The 25,374-nt window shown below is 45.6% G+C and overlaps 2 protein-coding genes across 4 annotated transcripts in view; one reads left to right on the top strand and one right to left on the bottom strand.

Moving 5' to 3' along the window:
• The window catches only part of DPH5 (diphthamide biosynthesis 5), a 31,345-nt gene extending 27,849 nt beyond the window's left edge, over positions 1-3,496 (bottom strand). The window contains exons 1-2 of the mRNA XM_044300567.1: positions 3,219-3,496; positions 1,138-1,262 (exon numbers count right to left, since the gene is read on the bottom strand). Of these exons, the coding sequence (XP_044156502.1) occupies positions 1,138-1,262; positions 3,219-3,353 (260 nt within the window). The 5' untranslated portion in view covers positions 3,354-3,496. The remainder of the gene's footprint in view (positions 1-1,137; positions 1,263-3,218) is intronic.
• LOC122943108 (9,11-endoperoxide prostaglandin H2 reductase-like) overlaps positions 1-25,374 on the top strand; it is a 191,943-nt gene that overhangs the window by 11,387 nt on the left and 155,182 nt on the right. Inside the window, exons 1-3 of one of the 3 annotated variants that reach the window (XM_044300570.1) lie at positions 3,523-3,665; positions 3,751-3,843; positions 19,141-19,389. In XM_044300570.1, the coding sequence (XP_044156505.1) occupies positions 3,774-3,843; positions 19,141-19,389 (319 nt within the window). In that variant the 5' untranslated portion in view covers positions 3,523-3,665; positions 3,751-3,773. Of the gene's footprint in view, positions 1-3,522; positions 3,666-3,750; positions 3,844-19,140; positions 19,390-25,374 lie in introns of those variants that run through there. The other 2 variants (XM_044300568.1, XM_044300569.1) reach the window with 2 other exon arrangements.

Here is a 25,374-nt window from a genome sequence, read left to right as displayed (position 1 = left end):
CTTCACGGATACAAAAAAAACAGAACCCCCACAAGGAAGGTAAGCACCAGCGTCCAGGAGCCCATACACATGTTCAGCTGATCGGCTCGTGTTCATTTCAGGGGGCTGCAGGGCTCGTGATCGGTGGGGGTCCCCCCCATCGATCTAGTACTTATCCTGGGGATAGGGGATAACCTGAAACAACGGGAATACCACTTTAAGAAAACCCATGAACCTCCAATAGCCGTCGGAGCGCTCATTCATCTGGCAGCGGTTCTTCTCCCAAATACATGTGAAGAATAATCCAACATGCCCGATCTTTCTTTTCCTTGGAGTCAGGACCTGCAAAGGGAAGAGGACTTACCAGCTCTCCGCTCCTTCTCCTGCAGGCCTGCAACCCTCCATCGAGGTAATCATCCGTTTTCACATCGCCATAGCCAATCACAGGCCGGTGACTGGCTGTGATGATGTCTAACCGGATGTTGACATCATCCTCTGTTTGCAGGTCCGGGGGGGGGGGGGGGGATGGTGGTAGTAGCCAAAACTGCCTCCATTCTTGCACAACCCCTATAAATGTCTTGGCGGTAGATTTCTCAATAAAAAATAAAAAGTGCCTGTGTACTATGGAAGCGGAATGAGCCCTTAAGGCCCCTTACAGAAGAGTGTCCAGATTAGGTCTGGATGCGTTGCGAATGCGTTTAGTAAAAGATGCGCGATTTCGCAGGCAAAGTCATTCAGTTTTGCCTGCGATCACGTTTAGTTTTTATCGCGCGGGTGCAATGTGTTTTGCACGCGCGTTATAAAAAACTACAGATATACAAACAACATCTCTTAGCAACCATCCGTTAAAAACGCAGCTCCATTAATTCTATGGGGCCAGCGTTGCGTGAAAAAATAAAATTGCAGAATATAGAACATGATGCGATTTTCACGCAACGCACAAGTGATGTGTGAAAACCCACGCACATTTACACAGCCCCATTGAAATGAATGGGTCCGAATTCCGTGCGGGCGCAATGCATTTGCATCGCACATTCACACGAGCGAGTATTCCGCGCGGGTGCAAAGGGGCCTTAGGCTTTCCATGTTATTCCAGAGGTCGGTAGGCATATGCAGATGAATTATAATTAGTGTATTGCATATGGCGCTTCCTCTTACCCAAATGGATCGCCAACCACCAAAAAGGCAATGTCAGTAACAGCCGCGTCTCTGAGAATTTCATCGGCCTCTTGCTCCACGGTCTCGCGGTCAGCAAGGATCAGCTCGCGGCCATAGTATTCCTCCTGTACAGGTGAAGCAGACATGGCGGTACTATCATTACGGGGTGTCCTCAATGGAGTATAAGCCTTTCCTGACTGCTAAATGAAAAATATACAATCTAGCCATGTCTGTCGGATGCGGCCCATGTGCCAGCCCCAATTTTTTGCGGACATTTTTTATTTATTTTTTTGCATACCGGATATACGGATGCAGGAAGCCCATGGATGATCTGTGTGCTTTCTGCATCCGTAAGTCCGTCCTGCAGAAAGACAGAAATGCGGACCACAGAAGTCAACAGGTCCACAAAACATGTGGATGCAGCGCGGACAGTATCTGTATTTTCCGGATCCGCAATTTGCAGACCGTATGCTTGAGGCCTTAAAGAAAATCTGTCACCAAGCACAATGTTTGGTCGGGTTAGCTGACTGGACCTTTCATTAGCTGATCTGTGACTTCATTGTGGTGAAAACTTTGGCAAATGAGCTGCTAAGTGCACCGAGAGCAGGCCCGAGCCCCCTGGTGCACCCTAGCTCGGTAGCCAAGCCCTCTCTCTGATCTCGCCCGGCCCTGTCACTCAGCCTTCAGAGGAAGGGCCTGGTGAAGGAGTTGTGCTGGGGTGCACCAAGGGGCTCCACCTGGCCCTTAGTGCACTTAAAGGGGCCACACCCATTTTGTAGCAGTTCTTTTGCACTTTTAAAAATCACCATTCACACATTTTAATGTGCATCTTTTTCAGTATATATATATATAAAAATTTTTTATTTTTTTTATATAGAGAAGTGGGTAAAACCATCATCCAGGGTAGATTTATCAAAACTGGTGTAGAGTAGAACTGGCTCAGGTGCCCATAGCAACCAATCAGATTCCACCTTTCATTTTCCAAAGGAGCTGTGGAAAAAAAAAGCTGCAGTCTGATTGGTTGCTATGGGCACCTGCGCCAGTTCTACTCTACCCTCAGGGTCCCTACAAACATGAATTCGGAGGCTAGCGCTTTTACCTGTAAGAATAAGTAGCGGACCAGATTTACTAATGTGTCTGCTCCAAAAATCTGCCTAAAAATTGGCGCAAGGAGAAAATGCCAGGAGAAAATAAACGCTTGCGTGTACTACGCATAACATTTTCCATAGACCTTCAGATAACATCTGGAGCTGGTGTTTTTACCTCAATATAAGCGCAAAAAATTAAAAAATGCAGAAAAACGGCAGTAAAAAATATGCACGAAAACCCGTCACAAAAGAAAATGCAGTTTGAAGCGCAGTTCATAGTTCCCTATTGCTCTACAGTTAAAGGGATTCTCCAGGATTTTCATACTGATGGCCTATCCTCAGGATGGGATGATCAATATAACATTGGCGGGGGTCCGGAACCGAGCACCCCCGCCGATCAGCTGTTTGAGGAGGTCATGGCCTGATTGCAGGTTACTAAACACAGCGCCATCCATCCGACAGTGGCTGTGCTTGGTATCGCAGCTCAGCTCCATTCACTTCTATGGAACTGCGCTGCGCCTAGGTCATATGACCGATGAAGGTGACGTCACTGGCCCAAGATGAGGCCTGAAGCGCTACAGCCGATTGGTGGATGTGCTAGGAGTCGGACCCTCACCGATCCGATATTGACGATGTATCCTGAGAATTCTGGAGAACCCCTTTAACACCTGGTGGGGGGGAAAAACTGCATAAAAAACACTGCATTTTTTTTAATAAAAAACAAAAACAAAAGTGACCTCAACCCTAGAACCTGTTATAAATAAGGCCCAAGAGAAAGGACGGCTGGCGCACACCTAGGACCGCTCCACCTGTGCACCACGCAGACCATGCCAATCATAAAGTCTGCAGCCCAGCACCCCTGGCAGTGCTCACCCCCACATTGGTACTACATGTATGAGAGGGCACACATAACGGCTGCATGCAATCATCTGATGTCAGGAAGTATTCACACTGCTGGAGAATAAACGCATCACGGTAACGCCATGCCCATACCAAAGCCTCCTTGCCCACGGACAGTATGGACGTGTATGCCTCCAGATAGACCCGGGAGCAGCTCTTGATCACTTCCAGGCCCCTCACTGTCACATCCTTCGCATCCCCCAGACCCAGTCCGATCAGGTACAGCATGGTCCCCGCAGCCTGCAGGACGTCACTCTGCTCGGATGTCTGTGTTATATACCAGTCTCCATACAGTCACGCTGACAGCTACAACACGGCCTCACAATACGGCTGTCGTAAGCAGCTCCCTTTGACCTCCGGTGTTGGCAAGGCCCTCCATGATAACTACTGGCAGCATCCTCTTCTTCTTAGCGGGCGCCGCCATCTTTAGCTCTTTTATAGAACACCGGTGTGGCAGAGCGCGCAGCGGCCATGTTTAGTGAGGGCAGAGGTTTCTGCACTTCGCTCCTCGGTGTGAGGAGAAGACTAATGATAGTTTAGGTAAATACTTTAGAAAATGCCTATTTTCTATGATTTGCAATAAAGCAAAAATACAACTTTTTCTAACGTGCAATGCTTTCTGTAGGACAGTTTTGTGGAAGGAAGACCATGGCTATTCCCATTCCTTTCCCCACTGTGCCCCTGTCTAGCGGCCACAACATCCCTATTCTTGGTCTGGGTGAGTATGGAAGATGTGTATTGTGTGTGTGCACTGACAATGCAGTAAGAAAGCTCTACTGTTAGTACTACAACTCCCAGCATGTCCTGTTTGAATTGTACTACAACTCCTGGCATGTCCTGTTAGAGCAGTCATGGGTTATGGGAATGCCACATGACTACCCCAAACAGAATTACCTTTTGCGCTGCTCATGCCGCTGAGGGGACGGCTGTGAGCGGAGTTATTATATTCTGGCCGTACACACTGCGGTGTATGTAGTTCGTGCAGATTTTCCATGATGATTTTCTTGTGGTTTTTGCTGTGTTTCAGCGTCAAAGCCGCATGTGTTAGTTGCAAATTTTTTTTATTGATCATTTATCTTAGGACCCGTTCGCACTTGCGTTTGGAAATTATAGTTTCCGTTATAACAGAGATAGGGCAGGATCACATCACCGTTAGGAATTCCGTTATTGTTTTCCGTTATAATGGAAAATAACAGAATTCGTAAGACGGAATTCTAAGCGGAAACCTTTAGAGGCATTCCGTTTTGATCCCTCATAGCAGAACGGATAAGTCAGGTTTCCGTTATGCACGACAGAAAAGAAATTGCTGTCGACAGGACAATTTTTTTCTGTCATGTATAACGGAAAACGTTATGTGTCCCCATAGACATGTATTAGGATGAAGCAAACCGGGATACCCCTTAAAGGCTTCCGTTTTGCATTCCGTCCTAGAATTCGGTTATATTTAATTATAACTAAACTTATGACGGAATTCCCGAATGCAAGTGTGAACCTGCCCCCTTAAGGGGTTTTCAGGTTCTTAGATTTTGATGACCCATCCTCAGGATAGGTCATCAGTATCAGATTGGTGGGGTCCGACACCCGGCACCCCTGCGGGGAAGGAAACGACACAAGGGAAGGAGCCGGAAGCAGAAAGCTCCATCCACTGTGTAGTGTCAGTGCTCAGTCCCAGTATAGGACCTGAAGCGCTGCCATGGGGACACTGAAGTACACGTCAGGGGGTTCTAGTGTGACTTGTGTTGGTACAGGAAAAATGTAATATTACATTAAAATCAATGGGCAGATGAGCTGGGTCCTCCACTTGCCTTAAAGGATGTGTCTTACTTCAGCAACTGGCATTTATCATGTAGACAAAGAAAGTGGGTCCTCCGAGACTTGTATCCCGATGTGATATCCTCTGGATAGGTCATCAGTATCTGATTGTTGGGGGTCTGACACCCGGGACCCCTGCCGATCAGCTGTTTGAGAAGGCACTGGCGCTTCTGTGAGCTTTCCCTAGGCCAGTGACAACACGTTCATCAGTTGTGTGACCTAGGAGCAGCTCATCCCCCATAGAAGTGAATGGGGCTAAGTTGCAATTCCAAGCACAGCCACTATACAATGTACGGCGCTGTGCTTGGCAAACTGCGAGAAAGCAGTGGCGCTCACAGGAGTGCCGGTGGCTTCTCAAACAGCTGATCAGTGGTGGTCCCGGGTGTCAGACCCCCAACAATCAGATACTGATGACCTATCCAGAGGAGAGGTCCTCTGCATTTAAATCTCCGAAAACCCTTTTAATCCAAGGCACTTACTAATGTATTGTGATTGTCCATGTTGCCTCCTTTACTGGCTTGACTCATTTTCCATCACAATATACACTGCTCGTATGCAGGGGTTATGACCACCCTGCAATCCAGCAGCGATGGTCATTCTTGCATACTATGTGGGAGCTCACATAGGCACGCAGAAAAGCAGATCCTGTCCCGGCCACCTCATATCTGCGCTGCAGCGGTGGCTGTAACCCCTGGATACAAGCAGTGTATAATGTGATAGAAAAATGAATCCAGCCTGCAAAGGAGGCAATATGGATAATAAAAATACATTAGTAAGTGCCTTGTATTAACTTTCTCTACATGATAAATGTCACTTGCTGAAGGGAGACAGCACTTTTAAGGCTTCCCTTTTTATTTGCTTACTTGGTGTATATGGATGTAATAGAGAGCAGCTCACCCCCCCCCCCCCCCCATTGATTTTAATGTGATATTACATTTTGTCCTGTAAGTACATATAGGTAACCATACACAAGACCTCCTAACACATACTCCAATTTCCCATTGTTGCAGTGAATCACTGTCGATGCTTGGTTAGCGGCAGTAAGGATGTGAACAGTAATGTGAGCTCAGTTCAGTGTTAACCTGGACAACTATTTCCCTTTTAAAGAGGTTGTCCACTTTTTGATATTGATGACCTTAACTATCGGTGGGGGTTTGACTCCTGGCACCTCTGCCCATCAGCTATTTGAAGAGAACACGGCGCTAGTACAAACTCTGCTTTCTTTGCTCTGTTTACCTGCTTGTTGGCATTGCAGCAGTGAACGGGTGTAATTACAGCTCCTCCGTCCCCGTTCACTTTAATGGGGCAGCTCCTCCCTGTTCAAGTGAATAGGACAGAGCCGTCCCATTGAAGTTGGAGCTGTAATTCCCTTGCTTATCGCTGCAATGTTGATGGCGAGCCGGTAAACATAGCAGAGAAGACAGTGCTTGTACTAGCGCTGTGCTCTCCTCAAACAGCTGATCGGCAGAGATGCCGGGTGTCAGACCCCCACCGATCTGATATGGATGACCTATCCTGTTCTGTGTTATAGGAGCAGAACAAAGACAATTTCAGAAGGGCCGGACTCGACACATGACTGACACAAACAGAGCTAAACAGATCACGTTGACTATAATGGGATCTGTTTGGTTTTCATCCGGGTAAACGCTGTTTTAGTATGGAAAAGAGTCCTGCACTCAGGACTTTTCTCTCCGCTATTTTTGACTAAATCTGTGACGGAAGCCCCCGAATAGACCCTCCAATGCAGATGTGAACATATCTGCCCACTACTGACTGATCGAAGGTCATAGGCCTCGTGCATGCGGCCGTTCCGTGCATTGGGGACCGCAATTTACGGTCCCCAATGCACGAGCAACGTCCATATTGCGGCTGGGATGGATCGAGACCCATTCAACATGTTCTATTTTATTGCGGTGTGGAGGCACGAACAGAAACACCACGGAAGCACTCCGTAGAGCTTCCGTGGGGGTTCCGTGCCTCCATTCCGCACCGCAGCTCCGGTTTCAAGTGAATGGGTCAGCATCCGTTATGCTGTGAGCACAGGGCCGGTGCCTGCATATTGCGGACCCGTTGTTTGCGGGCCACAATACAGCCACGGCCGTGTGCAAGAGGCCATAAAGGAAAGGCAATCTCAGCCTCCATCACCGTGAAGAAATCTCACCAGTGGGGAAGGAGAGACTGACAGAAGCTCAGGCTAAACCTGGATTCTGAGATTTGGGTGGAATTTCTCCTTAATGAATAGGGTAGTTGGGATTTTGTGCCTGTTATTAGCATCCAGTGTATTTGTGTAGTCAGAGGTTGTAATGTTGTGGTTCACTTGTGAATGGGAGAAGGGCGAGGTCTAGTTAATCACTGAAGAGGAAGCCCTTTATCTGTATGGGTGTGGGGGGGCTGGGAATCCGCTCTTCCTGAAACTTGTCACATTTTTACCAACATCAAACAATATTTAGAAGGAAACATACGTGATGGCAGCTCCGAGCCCCTCCCGTGCACGCTGCCACTGCTCCGGCTATCTGCATAGGGCCTAAGCGCCAATGAGCTGTTGGTCTCGTCTCTATTTTACTATTGTGCTTATGTTTTAGCTTATTTATTTAAATTTTTTATTTATCTATTCTCTTTTAGTAATTTTGCTTATTTATTCTTATTAATGTTTATTGAATTCTATTTGAGTAATTTAGCTTATTTATCTTTTGTATTATTATTTAATTCTATTTTACTGTTTTACTGAATTGTGTCTGGCTTTTTTTTTTTTTCTTTTACTAGTAAGGCCGGGCTGACATCGCCATTTAGTTTTCCATTCTTCTGATCCATCAGACTAACAGAAAAAAACAGCTCATTTATGCACATATGACATCCGTTTTAGCCATTTCTGTTTTAGATCCGTTATATTAGACAGAAAAAAAAGTCCTGCATGCGTGACTTTACTCTCTGCTCTTTTTGACAAAATCTGTGACGGAGCCTGCGACACAGATGCAAACATGCCCTAAACTGTTTGAAAAAACTGATACTATTGTATGTAATCTGTTTTGGGTACTTTCACACTTGCGTTGTGAGTATCCGGCAGGCAGTTCTGTTGCCAGAACTGCCTGCCGGATACCGAAATCCGTATGCAAATGGATATCATTTGTAGACGGATCCGGATGCGGATCGGTCTAACAAATGCATTGAAATTCCGGATCCGTCTCTCCAGTGTCATCCGGAAAAAGGATCCGGTATTATTATTTTTCCACATTTTTAAAGTTCTGCGCATGCGTAGCCCGGGAAACCGGATCTGTATCTGGTATTTATACATTTCAATGGAAATAAATGCTGGATCCGGCATTCCGGCAAGTGTTCCGGAATTTTGGCCGAAGTAAATACCGCAGCATACAGAACGGATTGCTCTCCATTCAGAATGCATTAGGATAAGGCCTCATGCACACGACAGTTTATTTTCACGGTCCGCAAAAACGGGGTCCGTAGGTCCGTGATCCGTGACCGTTTTTTTGTCCGTGGGTCTTCCTTGATTTTTGGAGGATCCACGGACATGAAAAAAAAGTTTTGGTGTCCGCCTGGCCGTGCGGAGCCAAACAGATCCGTCCTGAATTACAATGCAAGTCAATGGGGACAGATCCGTTTGACGTTGACACAATATGGTGCCATTTCAAACGGATCCGTCCCCATTGACTTTCAATGTAAAGTCTGGAGTTCTTTTATACCATCGGATTGGAGTTTTCTCCAATCCGATGGTATATTTTAACTTGAAGCGTCCCCATCACCATGGGAACGCCTCTATGTTAGAATATACTGTCGGATATGAGCTACATCGTGAAACTCAGATCCGACAGTATATTCTAACACAGAGGCGTTCCCATTGGTGATGGGGACGCTTCAGGTTAGAATATACTACAAACTGTGTACATGACTGCCCCCTGCTGCCTGGCAGCACCTGATCTCTTACAGGGGGCCGTGATCAGCACAATTAACTTCTCAGGTGCCGCACCTGAAGGGGTTAATTGTACTATCATATCCCCCTGTAAGAGATCAGGGCTGCCAGGCAGCAGGGGGCAGACCCCTCCCCAGTTAATAAGTTCTTAAGGTTTTTCCTCTTAGCTTGTTTGTGGGTATTTTCCAGATGTGATTGGAGGGGGTTTGGGAGGGATGATCTACACTTTTTCTGTCTAGCACCATGTGCTATAAGTTATCCCTTAATAACTGACTTGTGTGCTTCCCAGATTGTAGGAAAGGAATCATGATCCGTCATGTTAAACTTAAAATATTCTTTAAGGCTAGCCATAACATGGGCAGCATGTTTAGAGTCGTCTATAACTATGTCAATTGGCCTCCATCACTATACCCTAATCAGGAGACGGCTACGAGATAAGGACAGAAAGCCCACTCATGATTAGATAAGACTATGTTACCTATTTTGGTGTTGTTGGCTAGAGCAGTGTGGGGCTTTGACAGGAAGAAGTAATCTATACTATGGTATGTGAAGTGGGTATTGAAAAAGAAGGTAAAATCTAAAGTGGTAGAGTGGTGGCTGTGCCGTACATCTATGATTGAAGGTCATGAAGGACTCTCTTTAGTCTTCCCAGATTCCTATACGGGATTAATCCTGGGTAGGCTCCGGTGTCAAGTTAAAATCGCGCCCAAAGAATTAAAACACCTTCTTTAAAGTCAGATAATTAGCGGATGGTCTAAACGAGCCATAAAACTTGCTGTTGGTTAGGGACATAAACATTGGCTGGTGTGACCATTGTGTTAGATATTGTCACTTTCACGAATAGAAAGCGTCCAGCGGGGTCAGCCTGTGTCACTGCATGTGAGAAAGGGATCGGAATACATACACCCTATACCCTGCCCAATATACCCTGGTCGCAAAAGAGGGAGTGCTGTGGAACCTATTTAGTGGGAAGAGATGTATTGTCCTGGACCTGATATGAGTCTCTTGAAAAAAGGCTATGCTGACTTTGTCCTTCTTGAGTAGAGAGATTATTTGACAGTGCATCCGTGGATCAGACCCTTTACATTGAATGTAAAAAAAGTGACTGATGCCGTCATAGAGAAAGGAAAGATCAAATATGCACCATCCCAGAGGGGAAAACATGGAGTCAGGAGTAGGGAAGGGAATAGAATTTCAGGAATATTATTACAAAATTACATAAAACCTGATAACTGTGGATTGTATAAACTGACAAAAAATGTCCCCATGTGGTCACTCCATGCTTCTGAGAGCAGATGGGGAGACGGAGAGGGGAGAAGTTCTAGAATTATGGCCAGTATGAACTATGAGCCATAGCTCTGAAACCGATCTTAATAGTCATATCTGATAGTTAGTCTGCTACCCGTATAAATAAGGCGCCCAGAGTGAATAACAGAGTCCTCATGAGAAGTGAGAGCTATAAGTTCCATAAATGAGGCAAAGAATGCTGATGGTATTGGGGTCTATAGAACCAAATACCACAGGGCAGGACAAAATACTGCCCCAGCAAAACCAAATACCACAATGCAGCGCAATATACTGCCCTAGAAGCACAAAATACCTCCCCAGAAGCTGCCCCTCTGCGATGTCCCTATCCTGGTGCCCCAACAGTGTTATCCTGTTACTGCTCCCAATACTTTGCCTGCTGTGCTCCCCAATGATCCCAAATACTAAACTGCAGAAAAAATAATGCCCCAGTAGTAATAATTCCCCAATATAATGCCCCCATTAATAATAATAATGCTTATATAGCTGTAGTAACGGTGTCCCTATAGTGCCCCCAGCAATAATAATGCCCCTAAAATGCCCCAATAATAACAATAACCCTATTGTGCTCCCAGTAGTAATGTCTGTATAGTACCCCCAGTAATAATGTCCTCTAAAATGCCCCTAGTAATAAAAATGCCCCTAGAGTGCCTCCCGCAGTAATACTATACTATTTGTACTCCCAGAAATAATGCTCATATAGTGCCCCCAGTATTAATAATAGTGCCTCAAGCTAAAATGATGTCACCCTATTGTGCCCCCAGTACAAATAATGCCCCCAGTACCAAAAAATTATATTAAAGTGTCCCAGTATTAAAATGCCATCACTGCCTCCAGTAATGCCCTCTATCCTGCCAAGTATTAAAAAATGCCCCCTATAAATGCCTCCTATAGTGCCCCAATATAACAATGTCCCCAGTGCCTCCAGTTATGTCCCCTGTCATGTCCCCAGTATTAAATAAGCCCCCAGTGATACCCTCTTTAATTCCTCAGTATTAAAACTCCCCCCAATAATGCCCCTTATACTGCTCCCAGTATTGAAAAATTCCCTTATAGTGCCCCCAGTAATGCCCCCTATAGTTCTGCCAGTAATGTCTCCCACACTGGGCCCTCAAAATGCCCCCAAGAAATGTTGCCCAGAGTGCCCCCCAGTAATCTTCCCCACAGTGTCCTCTAGTAATGTCCCCCACAGAGCCCCCTAGTAACCCACCCTCTGGCCAGGTATATAAGTACCTGGCACACCCAGCATTGAAGATAGATTGCTATATACCCCACTGGTGGCTGTACTTAGTAGAGTGCCCCCCCCCCCCCAACTTCCTGGCATCCTATGCACATGCCCTCGAGTGCTTTATTGTCAATACAGCCCTGACTCCCATCAATAGAAATGGGACCAGAATAGGTCACGTTCTATGATTGGCAGAATGGCCACGTGGATCCGCAAAAAATACAGATGTGTGCAAGGCCCCATAGAAATGAATAGATCAGCATGATGTCTGCAAAAAAATTTGGATAGCATACAGATGAGACCTAAGAGACAGGAAGCAGAATCTGCTGTCTCTGTGTGTATTCAATGGGCAGACATCAGTAAAACTAGTCTCCATCCACCAGCTGAAGGAGAACTGAAAATTAGAGATGCAGTATGCAAAGAGACAACTACTAAAACATATCAGATATAAGTCATCTAATGTTCTGATATATCACCCATGTAGACACATGTGACAGCTGACTCTGAAAAATGATCTTATAGGGCATCTATCAGCAGTTTTGTACCTATGACACTGGGTGACCTGTTACATGTGCACTTGGCAGCTGAAGGCATCTGTGTTGGTCCCATGTTCATATGTGCCCGCATTGCTGGGAAAAATTATGTTTTAGTATATGCAAATGAGCCGCTAGGAGCAACGGGGGCGTTACCATTACTCCTAGAGGCTCTGCTCTCTCTGCATCCGCCATGCCCTCTGCACTTGATTGACAGGGCCAGGTGATGATGCTTTCATTGCATGGCCCTGTCAATCAAAGGCAGTTGCAGAGAGAGCGGAGCCTCTAGGTGTAATGGCGATGCCCCTGTTGCTCCTAGAGGCTCATTTGCATATATTAAACCATCATTTTTCTTAACCATGTGGGCACATATGAACCTGGTCCCAAGACAGACGCCTTCAGCTGCCAAGTGCACATGTAACAGGTCAGCCAGTGTCATAGGTACAAAACTGCTGACAGATGCCCTTTAAAGTCTAGTTATGCTTTCTGAAAAACAAAGCGTCCTTCAATGGGGCTAATCAGCGTGCAGAATGTGAAGCTCAGACTTTCTACCAAAGCTTCCACAGGAAAAATATTCATCAAACTTTGTCCTTTATTACTAGGAAGTGTAATAATCACTAATTAATACTAATGCTAGTACTTTTATCGTAATTGATACTTTATGTTCATTTTTCAGCATTTTTTGCATTGAGATATCAGATTTTTTGCATGTTGCATGCTCAATGGGAAAAAGTAAAATTCTGATACTGACGGTGTTTTCTTTGCCACGATGGGTGTTGTGTAAGGAACGCTCCCCTCTGGGGTATCAATAGCTATAGTACGGATAGCATACAAGGAGCAAGGGGGCCGGGTAGAGAGGAAGGGGCCTTTGAAGTTGGTGAGGGACTTTCTTTGTGAGTACATATAACCCTTTCACACTCAGGCAGGCGTATTATATTCTCCAAAATGAGTTCAGTGACCCTAGAAATCGCAATTGATTTGTGTCAGGAGCCCCCCTCAGCCCCTCGGTTGCCCTGGATTTCAATGGAAGAAAGCCGCCTCTTTTCACCCGTTTCCAAGGAGACCTCTGGGAGCCGCGCATCTGAGAACAATTTGGCCGAGGTGAAGGCTAGTCTGAAAATTGGTGGGAATGGAAGGAAGAAAGGCAACCTCGTACGTTCCCTCTGGAAAGCATTAAAGAAGGGTTTAGGGCTTGATGCTCAGAGATTGCCGTGTGCTGAACTTTCCAAATGAGCTGCTGCGAAATCTCAGCCGTCTCTTCCGTTAATGTGATTGTATCAAGGTGCAGTAATGTCAGTATTCACACCATCGGTGGGAGAGAAGTATTATAAAGATGAGATCTATACTATGTACATAGAAATAATTGGTACAGAGATTAAACAAATTTACAAGACATCTGCTTTAGACCGCCTGCAGATGTTACAGATACCATGAGTTTTTTTTTTTGCGTGCATTCTCGTGTGGAAAAACCGCAGCGTAAGGCCTCATGCACACTGTCACTGGCGTTTATGCGGTCGGCGAATTGTGGATACGCAGAGCGCAGATGCCGGCCGTGTGCATTCCGCATTTTGCAGAACGGAATGTTCTGCCCTCTATAGAACTGTCCCATCCTTGTCTGTAAAACGTACAAGAATAGGACATGTTCTATTTTGTTGTGGGGCCGTGGAACGGACAAGCGTCATCTTTTGTGGCCCCATTAAAGTCAATGGGTCTGCATCCGACCCACAAAAAGGGTCCGCATCCGACCCACAAAAAGGGTCTGCATCTGAACTACAAAAAGGGTCCACAGCCAACCCGCAAAAAATGCAGATCGCTTGCGGACCAAAAATACGTTCGTGTGCATGAACCCTAATACAGTACCAGCAACGTGTATCAGATTAGACAAATCTCATCTACACTTAGATTTTTTTCTTCCGGGTAGAAATTGACCTCCGGCGCGGATTTTGAATTCTGTAGTATGTCAATCTGCGGTGAGATCAGCGGCAAGTTACACACGTGGTTTTTGGTATGGAAATACACCAAAATAGGCACCGAAAACGGTGTGGATTTTCTATTTGTAAACCTGCACCCATGTGAGGGTGCGGTGCAGTGCTCTCGTATTAAACGAATAAGACCTCACTGTTTAGTGGGTCTGTACTGTTTATGGCAGAGCAGCACCTTCAATACCACGCGGCCATTACAGGGCATCTTTCATCAGATTTCCTGGCAGCTGAAGGCATCTGAGTTGGTCCGATGATCATATGTGCCCGCATTGCTGAGAAAAATGAAATTTTAATATATGCAAATGAGCCTCTAGGAGCAACAGGGGCGTTACCATTACACCTTGAGGCTCTGCTCTCTCCTCAACTGCTGCGTCCTCGCCACTTTGATTGACAGGACCAGACAGTGTAAACGTCATTGCACCTGGTGCGACAGTTGCAGAGAGAGCAGAATCTCTAGGGGTAATTGTCATGTATTACATGATGTCTGATTCTTATCCTTCACATTAATCAAGGTATAACCTTAAAGGGGTTGTGCAGTGTCATGATATTGATGAACTGTCCTCAGGTGGGAGCCTGACTCCCAGTTTGAGAAGGTTGTGGCGATCATACAAGCTGTGCCTCCTCCTACATGGCATCTAGATTGCAGCAGTGGTGCAGTGTAAGGCTACTTTCACACTAGCGTTCGTCGGTCCGCTCGTGAGCTCCGTTTGAAGGAGCTCACGAGCGGACCCGAACGCAGCCGTCCAGCCCTGATGCAGTCTGAATGGAGCGGATCCGCTCAGACTGCATCAGTCTGGCGGCGTTCAGCCTCCGCTCCGCTCGCCTCCGCACGGACAGGCGGACAGCTGAACGCTGCTTGCAGCGTTCGGGTGTCCGCCTGGCCGTGCGGAGGCGTGCGGATCCGTCCAGACTTACAATGTAAGTCAATGGGGACGGATCCGTTTGAAGATGCCACAATATGGCTCAATCTTCAGGCGGATCCAGTCCCCCATTGACTTTACATTGAAAGTCTGGACGGATCCGTACGAGGCTATTTTCACACTTAGCTGTTATATGCTAAAAATAATGCAGACGGATCCGTTCTGAACGGAGCCTCCGTCTGCATTATTATGATCGGATCCGTTCAGAACGGATCCGATCGAACGCTAGTGTGAAAGTAGCCTAATTACAGCTGTTTGTCTCATTGAAGAAGCAGCGCTTGCACAGGGACCGTGGCCTCTGCAAACAACTGACTATCAGGGGTGATGGGAGTAAGAGCTCAGCCTTTTCCCTCTATCAGAAAATGTAGCAGAAACCACCAGACATGTTCACTTTAAATAAGGTTAGTTATGCTGTGACAATTTCCTTCTAACAAAGCTAGTACCAGCCCTGTACCTGATATGGAGCCAGAGATCTTCCCATTCATTGATCCAGTTGCTCTGCTAGGCTGGTAGCCCGGGGACGTGTCCTTTCTGCTACAGCTCTGGTGGTGTATCTTTTCTCGTGGGGTTTTGACCTTTATGCTGTAGCTCTTTCCCTGTAACTACCTCAGCTTCTAACAGAAGATATGGCTGGTGACAGTTGAGGATTTAAAGAAGTTATTCAACACTAAAAGAGTGGTCCAGTCCCGGAACACCCAGGGTGGGGGTGATGCTCACCTGATTCCCACAGCTGGATCCGGTCCAGTTCAGCTCCCATGTACGCCGAAGACAACATCTGTCAACGGCGTCACACTTGACAGCCAATTAGCCAATCACAGGCCACAGGCCACATGTGACGTCACACGTGTCTTAAGGGGAGCAGGTCACTATTTCGGACTGTGATTGGCTGCAGCGGTCATGTGTGCCCCCATTGATGGATGTCCTCAGTGCACGTGGGAGCGGTACTACCGGCCTGGAAGCTCAACAGACTGGATCCATTGGTGGGGATAAGGTGAGCATCACCCCACCCTTGGTCACGCAGGTCTGGGCCACTCTTACATTCAGTGACTTTTTCTTTCGCACATTGCTGTGTCCTTGATGATCATTATGGCTCATATGTCTTTTCCTCTATATTTTGATACATCACTGTGGAACATCAGAAGAAGAGAAGGAAATGTGAATCGTGAAAAAAAATTAAAAATTATGATTGTCCATTGCTAAATGATGGTGACACCCATGTATAAAATTATAGCAGACAAAACCTGATATCTTCTTTGATGTTCTCACCTGCTTTGGGGAAATGATAGGGAGATTGTCTTAGATAGGTCCGCTGCTTTTTCTACCATTATCTCACCCAGGACTAGGGTTCACCTTTTATTTAGGGGAAGAAGATTTCTATTTTGTCGACTGCCTACATTTTTATTTTTGCCAAATGGTGTACTACACAAGTGCCCTGTGACGGTGCTGCTGAATCAGAAGCTTGACAAGTTGACATTGAAATGGAGGTTTTCTTGCCCTGAATGTTCTGCCAGAGTCATTAGCGCACAAGAAGGGTTTGTGCCCATTGGCAGAGTCTCTGAATGCTTTTCATTCATCCCTCTCTGGGTATTATACAGCCAGTCCCTGAGAAGTAGCAGATCTTGTATCCTACCAAGCTGAGCCCAACTCTCGCTGCTGAGAACCTGTCTCTAAGAATAGAAGTGGGACAATTACATAATTCCTCTCTCTTTGTCCTGTCCAGCCTTTTACTGGCAGAGGAAGTACCACGCTCGCTTTGTCCGCTCCATATGTTCACTATTTCTTTGATACATACCCATGTCATTGTCACATCCTGTACCACATAGACTGCATTTACATAAAGCACTCCTGCACCGAAAATTCTGCATCTCCCAACAAGGGTCCAAGAAGCTGAGATATGGGCAGTTGTTTGATGGGTTCACTTTTTTCTGGGGAAAAAGTATTTTTGGAGAGCAGATCTTTCATAATTAGTAAAATGGACCTGGTAGGGTCAGGAAACCTTCCAGGGCCATTAATTATTGTACTTTATGCGGTCCTTCAAAACTATTTTAGGCTATTTTCACATCTGTGCTTTGTATTCCGGTTTTGAGATCCGGCAGAGGTTCTCAAAACTGGAGCAAAACGCTTTCATTTAATCCCCATGCATTGTCAATGGGGACAAAACAGATTGGGATGCATTCCGTTCCGGTTTGTTCCATTTTTTGACCGGGCACAAAACCGCTGCAAGCTGCAGTTTTGTGTCTAGTCTGTGAAACGGAACAAACTGGATCCGGCACTAAAAACAATGGAGCCGAAAAAAAAACTGATCCCATTCACTTACATTGTTTTCAGTGTCGGATCCGGTTTCGATTTTAATACGACCTCATCCGAACGGATGGGATACATGATGTATTAAATCGAACAGAAGGGTTTTGCTCCAGTTTTGAGATCCTCTGCCGGATCTCAAAAGCAGAATACAAAGCGCAGATGTGAAAGTAACCCTAAAATGTGCTATGTAGTCTAAAGGTCCCATGGGAAATAGGAAAATGGCTGCATGTAACTGTGCTTTATAGGGAAAAACTCCAAAACGATGCATTCTTCTTTGACATCACTCCATGTTTTTTAGTTATTGGATAAACCTGTGCCTCACAGGCTTCCTTCTCTGTCTTCCCTATACATGCACTCCACTCTTAATACTGGGGATACTGAGCGCTCCATTTTGCTGCCTATTACCAGATTTGACCAGAAAGAATAACCCGAGAGGAAGAAGAGAGCTCCTAAGTTATTACAGGTATAATGTGCAGAGTAAACGCAGGGAGGAGGAAGAGAGGGAAGTCTGTGAGGACACGTCAAGCAATAGCTGCAGTGCATTGAGTGATGTCCACCAATAGCCTAGTAACCTGCAGCCATGTTGCCATTGTAAGTTTAATCAAGAATGTGCAGTACCCCAGAATAGGGTACTTGCTAATTGTTTTTGTTGTTTAATACTGTTGTGTAATGTATTATACCCAGTACGGATCAGTCAGGGTTAACAATCCTGACTCTGCCCCTGTAGGAAGCTAGGTGATGGACTTAGGTCTGCCCCTAGCTCAGTGTAGAGTGAGTCTAGTTGAGGAAGTGAGAGGAGCTACATGTGCTCACTCCTTGTTGCTGTGCATCAAAAAAGTAATCTCTACTTTACTGTACTCCTCCAGAAGAGAGAGAGAAAGCACTAGAAGGTTTTGAATCTGCAAGGCCGCGCATTGGAGTCGGTCAGTAAGGTATTTGCTGTTTAAGAGACTCTACTGCACCTTCCATACCTGACCCGCTCCTGGCCAGCTGTATCTTAATCCTGTACACCTCTGCTGGGAATTACGGACACATTTGCAAGATCCTTATTGCCAGCCTTAGATTCTGCAGAGGGAGACTGTGGGGGGATAGAGGAAAGCAGTACTACAACCCCTATCCTTGTTTATATCCATACATTGCTATCAGGGAAGATTTGCACTGTGAATTGTTTGGAAATGTTTAATTTTGGATGTACTACAACGCCCATTCTGCATTTTAGTAAAGAGAGACTTATCTGTTTTCTACAACTGACTCCAGCACCATTGTCTGGCCGCAGCACTTGCATCTCCTGCCTTGTACTCCAAAGAATTTAACACCAAGGGCACCCCAGCATCATGTTTTGCTCTGAGGGGAGAAAGGGTTTACCTTCCTGTCACTGCTCGGGAGCATTGGTGTGAGGATTGCCACTGTGAATAACTGTTGCAACCAAAGCCACTACCACACCCATATCCTCTGCTCCTCCCGGGCTTGTGGCATACAGGTGAAACTCGAAAAATGTTAATATCGTGCAAAGCTCATATATTTCAGTAATCCAACTTAAAAGGTGAAACTAATATATGAGATAGACTCATTACATGCAAAGCGAGATATTTCAAGCCTTTGTTTGGTATAATTTGGATGATTAAGGCTTACAGCTTATGAAACCCCAAAGTCACAATCTCAGGTACCCTTTGTTTAGGGGGTATGGATTATTTAGCTGACTAGACTGTGACACTTTGAGCCTAGAATATTGAAGCTTTTCACAAAATTCTAACTTTAAGCTGCATTAATGCAATTCCTTTTAATTTGCATTATTGAAATAAATAGACTTTTGCACGATATTCCAATTTTTCGAGTTTCACCTGTATACATATCCTACTAATTATGAACATTTGCCTCCCCAAAAAAAATCAAGATGACCCCTATTTGAGGAGTCATGTAGAGGCAGTATACTGGAGGTAACTACTTATTCTCACAGTCATTAATTAAAGAAGTATCTGTCCTTGTCTAATGCTGCATTTAACTCCTAGGGATGTCTCATGACGGAGGATATTCCCACAATGCACTGCTTTATGCCTTGAGATCTTGTGGTATCCGGCACATTGATACAGCTAAACGGTATGGTAATGAAGAATTGGTTGGAAAAGCTATATCCGAAAGTGGAGTGAAGAGAGAAGAGCTGTGGATCACCACCAAGCTGTGGCCAGGGGACTACGGATATGAAAAAGCCACACAGGCTTGTCTAGATTCCTGCAAAAAACTTGGATTAGAGTATCTAGGTATGACCAATCTATTGTGTTACTATAGATGCCATATAGGTAATCAGTAATGCAGCCTGTGGTTATGTAACATGTGTAGCTATGCAGAATGGATACTAGCATGAAGTGCTAGTTGCATTTAGTAATATTACATAGTTGCACTCTTACTTAAAGGGTTTCTCCAGGCTCTCTTGAAAATCTTGCCATGTTCTGACCTGTGGAGGGAAGATAGTCTTCTCAGTACTTCCCCCTCTTTCGCACTGCTGACGGTGATGTCTCCTGGGACTAGATACCGTCTCTTTTGCTCACAACCCCTTTAAAGGGGTTGTCCGGGTTCAGAGCTGAACTCAGGCAGCCCCCCCCCCTGATGTTAGCATTTCATGCTCCGATGCTCTCCCTTGCCCTGCGCTGGATCGCGCAGGGCAAGGGCTCTTTTATTTACAATAACACACTGCCGGGCGGATGCTTCCACCCAGTAGTGTGTTCGGTGACGTCACCGGCTCTGATGGGCGGACTTTAGCGCTACTCTAGCCGTTTTACAGGCTAGGGCAGCGCTAAAGCCCACCCATCAGTGCCAGTGAAATCACCGGGCTCACTGCTGGGCGGAAGCCTCCGCCTGGCAGCCCTATGGAGAGCCCGGTTCGTCACCGGAACTCAAAGAAAATGCCTTTGCCCTGCGCGATTTTGTGCCCCCAGTCCTTACAGTGCCTCAGGCCTTACAGTGCTTATCTGCAGTGTCCCCAGACCATATAGTGTTTCCAATTGGTGCCCACAGACCTCATACTGCCACCATGTAGTGCCCACATTTCTTAAGTACCCCCATATGGTGCCCACAGTCCTTATAGTACCCTCCTGTAGTTCCCACAATTCTTGCAGTGCCCCCCAGTAGTGTTCCCAGTATTTATAGTGCTCCCCTATTGTGCCCCCAGTTCTTAACCTGCCCCCCCATGCTGCCCAGTACTATTTTCCCCAACAGACAAAGAAAAAAAAATATATACTCACCTGATTTCCAACTGCTGTCAGTGAAGCAGCGATGAGTGCTTGGCTTCTCAAGCACTTGCGTTGAAGTCAGCGTGCCGCCTATCTAGGCACAGGTGCCTGATGATGTCATTGCGCCAATTAAGACCCGCCTGCACCGTACTACTTCTCATAGGTCTCAGGCCTAGTTGCCTGTGGCCTGTGAGAGAGAACGGAGGGGCAGGGAGCAATTGGCTCCTGTGTCCCGCCACAGTGATTCCATTGTATCTTCGTCCTCAGTTGTATATCTCTGGCAGCCAGTACGTTTGGGGCCTGGGACAAAACATGTAAACTGTAAAAAGCTGTTATGGGGTGGATGGACATGTATATTTTTTCTTGTGTCTGTCACAGCCATGTTGAAAGCATTGTAAGTATTCCAGAAGACTGAAGTGTCTGTTTAATACAGATCCTTTGCACCTGGACTGTTAACTGTTTTCGGATTATCCAGGGAGAAGGCCTATAAAAGTCCGCTTCCAAAGAGGAATTCTTACTAAAACAGCCAGAATAATGACAGTGTGGGCCTGCAAATCCTAAAATAGCCGGGACATTATGTAATTATGTGTGGACCTTTAATCTCACTCTCTGGGGAGGAAGCTGGTGTATGCTACCAGCTTAAGTTCATTCGTCCAAAGGAGTTAACTGCAGTCTTCTTTCTAAGTGAAAATAGATATTCTTTAAATCTGGAAAACGCTTACATTGCTGGATATGTCAGCACCTACTCCAAAAACATAAAGGGGTTTTCTAGGATTACTGTGGTTCTTAAAATATATGCTCATATAGCTCCTTCCACCAGCTAGTTACATAGACACTCCCCTATCACCACCCCTAACACCGCCCAGCTAGTTTATAGCTCCTCCCACCATCTAGTTATATACACACTCCCCTAACACCGCCCAGCTAGTTTATAGCTCCTCCCACCAGCTAGTTATATACACACTCCCCTATCACCACCCCTAACACCGCCCAGCTAGTTTATAGCTCCTCCCACCAACTAGTTATATACACACTCCCCTATCACCGCCCAGCTAGTTTATAGCTCCTCCCACCAGCTAGTTATATACACACTCCCCTAACACCGCCCAGCTAGTTTATAGCTCCTCCCACCAGCTAGTTATATACACACTCCCCTAACACCGCCCAGCTAGTTTATAGCTCCTCCCACCAGCTAGTTATATACACACTCCCCTAACACCGCCCAGCTAGTTTATAGCTCCTCCCACCAGCTAGTTATATACACACTCCCCTATCACTGCCCCTATTGCAGCTTTGACATGACCATGGACATAACGGGAAATAAGAAAGAGCCTCATGGACATGGTTATGTGACCACAGCCTAGAACTAAGGATAGAAGCAACAATGCTAAAGAAATCTCTTTAAGGGTAAGGTATTAGAACTGACAATGTTGAGTGTATTAAAGGGGTCTCCACAAGCAGTTATTCTGAGAACATCTCTACAAAGCTGCAGAGAATTACAATTTCTCCAATCTTGTTGATATTAACGTTGTTGACAGTGGTTTGCATAATTTGCAAAAAATGCTTACAGATTTTAGCTCTGAAGCCTTCTGAACTTTAAATGTAACTGTAGATTATAATGCAGGTTGTAAATGTGGTTGAACCTGGACATATCCCCATTTTCACCCAGGCAACCCCCCTTACATGAGCATCGGAGCATCTAATGCTTCAGCCTGTAAAACGGCCAGGGCATCGCTAGAGTCTGCCCATCAGTGCTGGTGACGTCACCGGCACAACTGCTAGACGGAAGCCTCCACCTAGTGGTGTAAAAATATAAACAAAAAAGCCTGTGCCCTGGGCGATCCTCATTTCAGAGGGGCCAGAGGGGTGAAGATGGGGATATGTCTGGGACAACACCTTTAATGGGCTCAATGTCTTAGAATGACAGCCGGGGTCCTAATGAAGGCCCCTAGGTAGGGTTGTTTCGGGTATCAAATTTTTGATACCCAATCGATACTTTCGTCCCGGTATCGATATGATACCGGGATTTGGCTTCTATCGGTACCAGGCTGTGCTACTGCACAGCCCAGTATCAGAGAACATGGATTCGCCCTGCTCTCAGCGCGGCCATGTTCCCTCAGCAGCATGGGGAGAAGGAAGCAGTCTCTACCTCCCCCTTGTGCTGCCACTGCCACCAATGGGAACGAAGAGGAGGGGAGGGCGCACTGCGCCACCAATGATAATTAACGTTTAATGCATTACAAATACAGCCGGTGGCAGAACCACATTGCCGGCACCCAACTTCTGACAGGGCGCTGCGTCCGCAGCAATTAAACCCTCAGGGGCCGCACCTGAGGGGTTAACTGCCGCTGATCCCAGCTCCCTGTCAGAGGTCGGGTGCCGGCAATGTGGTTCTGCCACCGGCTGTATTTGTATCAAACGTTAACTATCATTTGTGGCGCCCCCCCTCCCCCCAGTATTAAAAACATTGGTGGCGCAGTGCGCCCTCTCCCCCCCCCCAATATTAAGTCATTGGTGGCAGTGGCTACAGAGTCCCCTCACCTCCTCTCATTGGCGACAATGGCAGCTTCTGATCGGAGCACTAGCAGTGTAATCCCGGGGCTACGATCAGTTACCATGGCTGCCAGGACGCTACTGAAGCCCTGGCTGCCATAGTCAGCTCCCTGCTGCTGTGTGTACTATGCACAGGGCAGCAGGGACAGTGTGAGGTCCTATTCACCCTGATAGATCTCTATTAGGGTGAATAGGACAAGGGATTAAAAGATCCCAGGTTCTAGCCCCTAATTGGGGAAATAGTTATTAAATAAAAAAATAAAAAAAAAAACACACCAAAATATTAAGTATAAATCACCCCCTTTCCCAATTTTACATATAAAATATATAAACAAAAAAAAAAATAAATAAACATATTACATATCGTCACATCCAAAAAGTCCAAACTATTAAAATATTAAAAAAATCTCCTATGCGGTGAACGCCATAATAAAAAAATAAATAAAAACCATGCGATTCACCATCCTTTTTAGTCATCTTGTCCCCCCAAAAATAGGATAGGACTGTTCGATTATGGGCCGGACGTTCCATAAAATGCGGAATGCACGCAGCTTTTTTTGTTGTTTTATTTTTTTGCCGTGGTATCGAGTATCGCAATACTTTTTTATGGTATTGAAACCGAATCAAAATTTTGTTATCGAAACAACCCTACCCCCAGGTCTGCCTGTAGTCTATCAGACTGTGCCTCTCTTCTGCAGCCTGATAGTGCCTGTCAGTATAGTACTGACAGTATAATACACTGTATAGCATAAGCAGTACAGTGTATCATAGAAGAGATGAGACGATCACCTGTCCCCTAGAACTATTTATTAGTTCCCTTGTGGGACTAATAAATAGTAAAAAAATATATATATAATGTTTTATTAAAAAAATGCCCAAGTTAAAAAAAAGACACCTTTGCTACTAGAGGCTCATTTGCATATATTAAAACATAATTTTTTTCAATGCGGGCACATATGGGACATGGGACCAACACAGATGCCCTCAGCTGCCAAGTGCACATGTAACAGGTCCGCCAGTGTCAGGTACAAATCTGTTGACAGACGCCCATTAACATTGAAGTCTGTTCATACAGTTGCAAATAGATACCCTCCAGTTGGCATCCATTTGTGTTTGTTTTTTGGGTATCTTTTAAACTGAGCTGCTAAGCGGATCTGATCAGTGGGTCTAGTTCTCTTCTCCTTAGCACTAGTTTTGCTAAATGCCTCCATTATCTTTTAAAAGAATAAAATCCCAGGCTTTTGAATTATGAGAAATCTGTTAGGTTTGTTACGTTGACTCTTTTAGCTTGGTATGTTGCCTGCATGATCATGATGTCATGATGAATATATTGCATGACAGCGTAGCAGTCATTAGAAGGTGGCATCAACGGATGTTTCATTTTCGTATCATGCAATAGGGAAATATACGTCAGATTTCGGTGTAATTGAAGGCAAAGACAAAGAACGGAAATTGTTATAGTTGTAAATAGATCTTAATGAACTCTCCATTGTTTGGTGCAGTTTGTCATCTTCTCGGGGACTGGACAGGTTACTGTTGTGCTTTAGTTTTCTTTAGCACGAGACTGTTTTCACTTGAACTCCATTGAACTAGCCACAAATAGGAAAGGATGTCTCCAATTATTCTTTGTAGTGGGAGATGGAATTTCAGATAACGCGAGCATCACCCATCAAAGTACGCAAGAGTAGAGACTTTGGCGGGAGAGAATGGAACTAAAGTTAGATCACAATGATCATACCATTTACTTGATTAAAAGACTCGTCCCCTGCCAGTGCATAGAGAGGAGGGTGGGGAGGAGGGTGGGTCCCATACCTATGCTGAGAGAATCAAGGGTAGCCTTTATAGTAGCTTAGGGTGGGTTCACATCTGTGTTCTGGATTCCGTTATGGCCTTCCGTTATAACATGGTTATAACGGAAAATAACGCAATCCATAAGACGGATCAAAACGGAAGCCTTTAGAGGCATTCCATTTTGATCCGTCTTAATAGAAGTCTATGGGAATCATAACGGATCTGTCTGGGTCCCGTTATGCAAGACTGAAAACAAAGTCCTGTCGACAGGACTTTTTTCTCCGTTCTGCATAACGGAAACCAGACGGATCCGTTATGCTTCCCCATAGACTTCTATTAAGACAGAATGCCTTTTAAAGGCTTCCGTTTTGCATTCCGTCATAATACAAGTCTATGGGCAGCATAACGGATCCGTCCTTCCGTCTTATGGATTCCGTTATTTTCTGTTATAACCATTTTTTGGGCGCACAGGAAATTATAAATCTACCCCCAAAGTGTACATTAGATTTGTTAAATCTCATACACTTTGCTGGTACTATATGACGTTGTTGTTTTTCCTACACGAAATTCGCACTGAAAAACTGCACACAATCCGCGTCCAGAAAAGACTGGGAAGCGCTCACTAGTATTTGCTTTTGGGGGGAAGCAATTGCGTCTTAGAAAGCGAAAAGA

The sequence above is a fragment of the Bufo gargarizans genome, chromosome 7 (genome assembly GCF_014858855.1).
Source record: "Bufo gargarizans isolate SCDJY-AF-19 chromosome 7, ASM1485885v1, whole genome shotgun sequence".
NCBI lineage: Eukaryota > Metazoa > Chordata > Amphibia > Anura > Bufonidae > Bufo > Bufo gargarizans.
This window is presented reverse-complemented; position numbering and strand designations above follow the sequence as displayed.